The 4,045-nt window shown below is 33.1% G+C and overlaps 1 protein-coding gene across 1 annotated transcript; it reads right to left on the bottom strand.

Moving 5' to 3' along the window:
- Window positions 1-2,022: 2,022 nt before the first annotated feature.
- On the bottom strand, window positions 2,023-3,578 carry LOC132637853 (uncharacterized). Its single transcript, XM_060354882.1, has 3 exons — window positions 3,219-3,578; window positions 2,977-3,061; window positions 2,023-2,132 (listed from the first exon to the last, which is right to left on the bottom strand). Exons 1-3 carry the CDS (start codon window positions 3,576-3,578, stop codon window positions 2,023-2,025), a joined length of 555 nt encoding a protein of 184 aa, XP_060210865.1.
- Window positions 3,579-4,045: the final 467 nt, after the last annotated feature.

The following is a 4,045-nucleotide window of genomic DNA, read 5'->3' as shown; positions in this document are numbered from 1 at the left end:
AATATTTGCATCCAATCTGTTTAAAATGATTAATATGAAATCTGAGATAAATTAGAAAATGACGAGCTAGCATGTGAGTTTGTTTGGGGTGTCCAAATAGGGCACCAGGCGCGGCCCACGGAGCTGGGTCGTGACATAATAAGTCACCGTTTATATCAAATCGTGAGAATATATGTCATAGGACCATTTAAATAATCGTCCTGACTAGGTGACTAGTAAAATAGTGTGGAGACGACAATAAATATTTGAAGAGGAAAGGAGGCTAGTTAAGTCTCAGTTAGCCGTTGCTATAGGAGAGCCAAGGACTTAAAGAGGGAAGCACACTTGTATTGAAAGGAAGCTATGATTAAGTAAGATTTTATTTTAGTCTCCGACTTATGAGTTATTTGGTAATGATGTTCAGATTAGAGGAGAAGAAATTGGAGGAAAGATTCAAACAAGGATTTGAAAGTATTTTGAATAGTGGATTAGTATGTTGTAAGTATAATCTTGTGATAGGGGATAACAACGATGAAAACAAAATGTTGTATACAAGAGTATAAGAAATGGTGCTGAGGATTGTTGTATGGATTGAATTGAGTCTCATTTGAATATAAATCCCTTAGCTACAGTATTTTTGACGCATTGGGTGAGTAATCCGAGGTAAAGTAATTAATGAGAATAATAAAACGTTGACAAGGAAATGCTAACTTCATTTAGGCTTTTGTTTCACCTTAAAACTCCTAATATGCTAGGAGATATGCTCCTCCAAAGTTGACTAAAAATTTGCCCAACATTTCTCAAATTTTCGTCAAACTTATTTTCTTCAATTTGCTTGACCTCGAAACCTCCCGAAACTCTTCATACATGATATTTATCATTTATTATACATGATAATGGCCACATTCTTGTGTTTCAAAATAGTCTTTCCCGATTACGACTTACGAGATCGTAATTCGTCCTTTACTTAAACAATATACTTAATAATGTCTCGTTCCTCATACTCCAAAGTTTTTTTACCTAGTCGTAACTCGACATACTTACATTCAAATTTAACCAGTGCTTCTCCGAGGTACGGGGTGTAACAATATCAATCATTTGTTAAAGAATTATGAGGGTCAACGGTTTTAATTAAGGAATTTAACATATAATTGTGTAAGAACTGTTGGGCGTTAGGCGTGTTTAAGGCGTACAATCGGGCGCTTAGGACGTAAGCCTGGCAGGAATTAAGCCCTGCACGTGAGCCCTAGGGCATTTTTCTAGTGCCCCACCCCAGGGCGAACCCCGAGGCGAGTCCCAGAACTGCCTTTTAAAACACTGGCATCAACTTGAAAAGAAATACCTCTTTCATGACAGGTATCCGAGACAATGTATTTAAGTGATCATCACTTGGCGTTTATTTTTGTTTTTCATCAGTAAAGAAATCATCAACTTTCTCTGAATATTCTTAAAAGTGATGAATTGTACAAGACTTGAATTATATTTAGTGATGAGAAGTGAAATAGTTTAACCATTACAAGAAAAATTATATTTGGCAACAATTGTTTTTTGTTTGTTGCCATATATTGATTATTGTTGCAAAAAAAGTACTTTGGACAACAAAAAAAATAATATTTTGTTGCATGAATTTTTTCCAACGGTTGTTATTGCAATAACGTGCAACATATATTTTTTTGGTGCAAAAGTACTTTTTGCAACAATAATCAATACTATGGAAACCAAATTAAATTCTTTGGCAACAAAAAAAATCATTTGCCAACAATAAAACCAAGTTGTTTCCAATTATAAAAAAATTTGTTGCGATTTCTATAATTTCTAGTAGTGATCTTTGACCATAATCAATATAGTGATCATTAGCCTTTCGGAAGAGGAAATGAAGTGTTAGGTTATACACTACAAAAGAGATTCGGTTTTACTGTCTATTCTAAACAAAACTTTTACTTTTGTATTAACTGAGATTGATTAATACCAAATTGCAATTTTCTTTAAATCAAACTCCCTTACTGAAGGGTTTATTGATTATGCATTTATGTTTGGATAACTTCAGCAAAGGTTACTAACATGGCGACGGTTCCAACCAGTTGTCAATTGGTAATAATTTTCAAGCAATGAACACAGAACTGACAAATTAGCTTCTTCTGACTTGTATTTTGCTGTAATCAGTTGATCATTAGTATGATTTTACCTATAGGAATAATTTATTAACCTACCTATTGTTGATGGAAATATTACTAGAATCTATCAAAACATTGAAATATGTATCAAATAAGGTAATAAAACAGGATTAATTTTCTGTTTCATAAAAAAAAGGAGGTAAGTATCAGTATAATTATAGCATTTCTAGATGTGTCAATGATGAGAAAAAAGTACGTATGATCGAAACTTATTCCAATAGGTAAGAGCATGCTAATGATCAAGTGACATACAGAAAAACACAAGTGTCACAAGAAGCTATAACATCATTGATCCTATACAGCAAGAACCTCAAATTTCTAAACTGAGCCTGGAGAAAGAATGTCAACTTTTTTTTTTTTTTTTTTTTTTTTTTTTTAAATTTGATATTATTGAATAAACAATAAAGTACATATCAAAAGTAATGGAGTAGTACATTTGTTCATATCTCTTGTAAAATGTTTGCTTCTGAAACGGCAATCTAGTTAATTTATGATAATCATCACAATACATAGATGCACTTAGACGAGTTTAAAAGGAGCCACATGGATTCGCCAGACTCATATAGTCCTCCCAACTAGCTAGGAATTGAGACATAGTTAGACAACAAAAGTCATGAAGCATCATGCCCATGCTTCAGACATACAATTAACCAAACAATTCAAGTTGGAATTAGTCTTTTTGTTCCAGAAAGTAATCAACCAAGGTCATACTCATAGGACGATAAATATCAGCTCTTCAAGCCAATAAACAAAACTCATCATCAAAGATCAGTCCTTTTGCCAACCAAATCATCTATAGATGAGTATCACATATCGAACGTACAATGTAGGCTAATCTTTTCTAGCTCAGTTTCTTTAGAATGCTCATCAGCTAAAGAAATGTACTCACGCAAATACATACATGAGATCTTGAAAAGGAAAGACTAAAAAGTGATAGGTTCTAAGATGACTACTGCAAAAATAAAAATAATAACAATACTACTTTCATTGAATTCACATGATTAAGAATAATGTAGGCGGTCATGTGTGGGAAAAACTGGCGTGAGCTCTGCAAATGGGACATACTTTCTTCCTCTGCAACCACTTGCTGATGCACTTTACATGAAATTCATGGCCACATTGAAGTGTGCCAATGGTATCTTCATCTTGATATTCAATTAAGCAGATACAACATGCTTCTTCTTTCTCAACATCAGCATCACCTTCATTAACATCTATATTCATAGCATCACGAGCATGATAAGTTCTTTTTTCTATATTCTTGGATATCTGTGCCGCCTCCACTACTTGTATTATTGCAAGAATCCTCTCAGATATGTCAACCTCAATTTCATTAACACTGTGATCAAGATTCAACTCGGATACGGCATTCGCAGGTGGAAATGTACGAATAGCAAAATAGGGACCTTGCTGATTTTGAGACATGTTTCTTGAAGGTTTAATGAAACTCTATTGATCTAACCTATTTATAAAATGAATTACTGTGTTACCAAATTTGATTGAGAATGAGATTTGAGACAATCAATTACTGTGTTACCAAATTTGATTGAGATTTGGGACATCTTTTCCTAATATTTTAATTTGTTTCCTTTCTTGCTTCCCACCAAGTTTCCTTTTTTCAAGAACATGCTATGACTAGATTTTAGGTTTAAAAAAAGAAAAGAAAAAAACTATTCTTGCAACAAAAGCTACGGTTTGAAAAAAAGAATGTTTTTTTGTTTCTGTCATCAGAGAGAAGATATAGATTTATATTTCTTCTTCACAACAAAAAGAATCGATCATTCTATTTAAAATCACTTTAAATTGCAAAAATGAGTGAGTACGATCAAATGTTCGTATTAGTACTTGTTGGGATCGAAATAATCAGAACGTCATGCGGAAGCTAATAATTT

The sequence above is a fragment of the Lycium barbarum genome, chromosome 4, assembly GCF_019175385.1.
Source record: "Lycium barbarum isolate Lr01 chromosome 4, ASM1917538v2, whole genome shotgun sequence".
Lineage (NCBI taxonomy): Eukaryota > Viridiplantae > Streptophyta > Magnoliopsida > Solanales > Solanaceae > Lycium > Lycium barbarum.
This window is presented reverse-complemented; position numbering and strand designations above follow the sequence as displayed.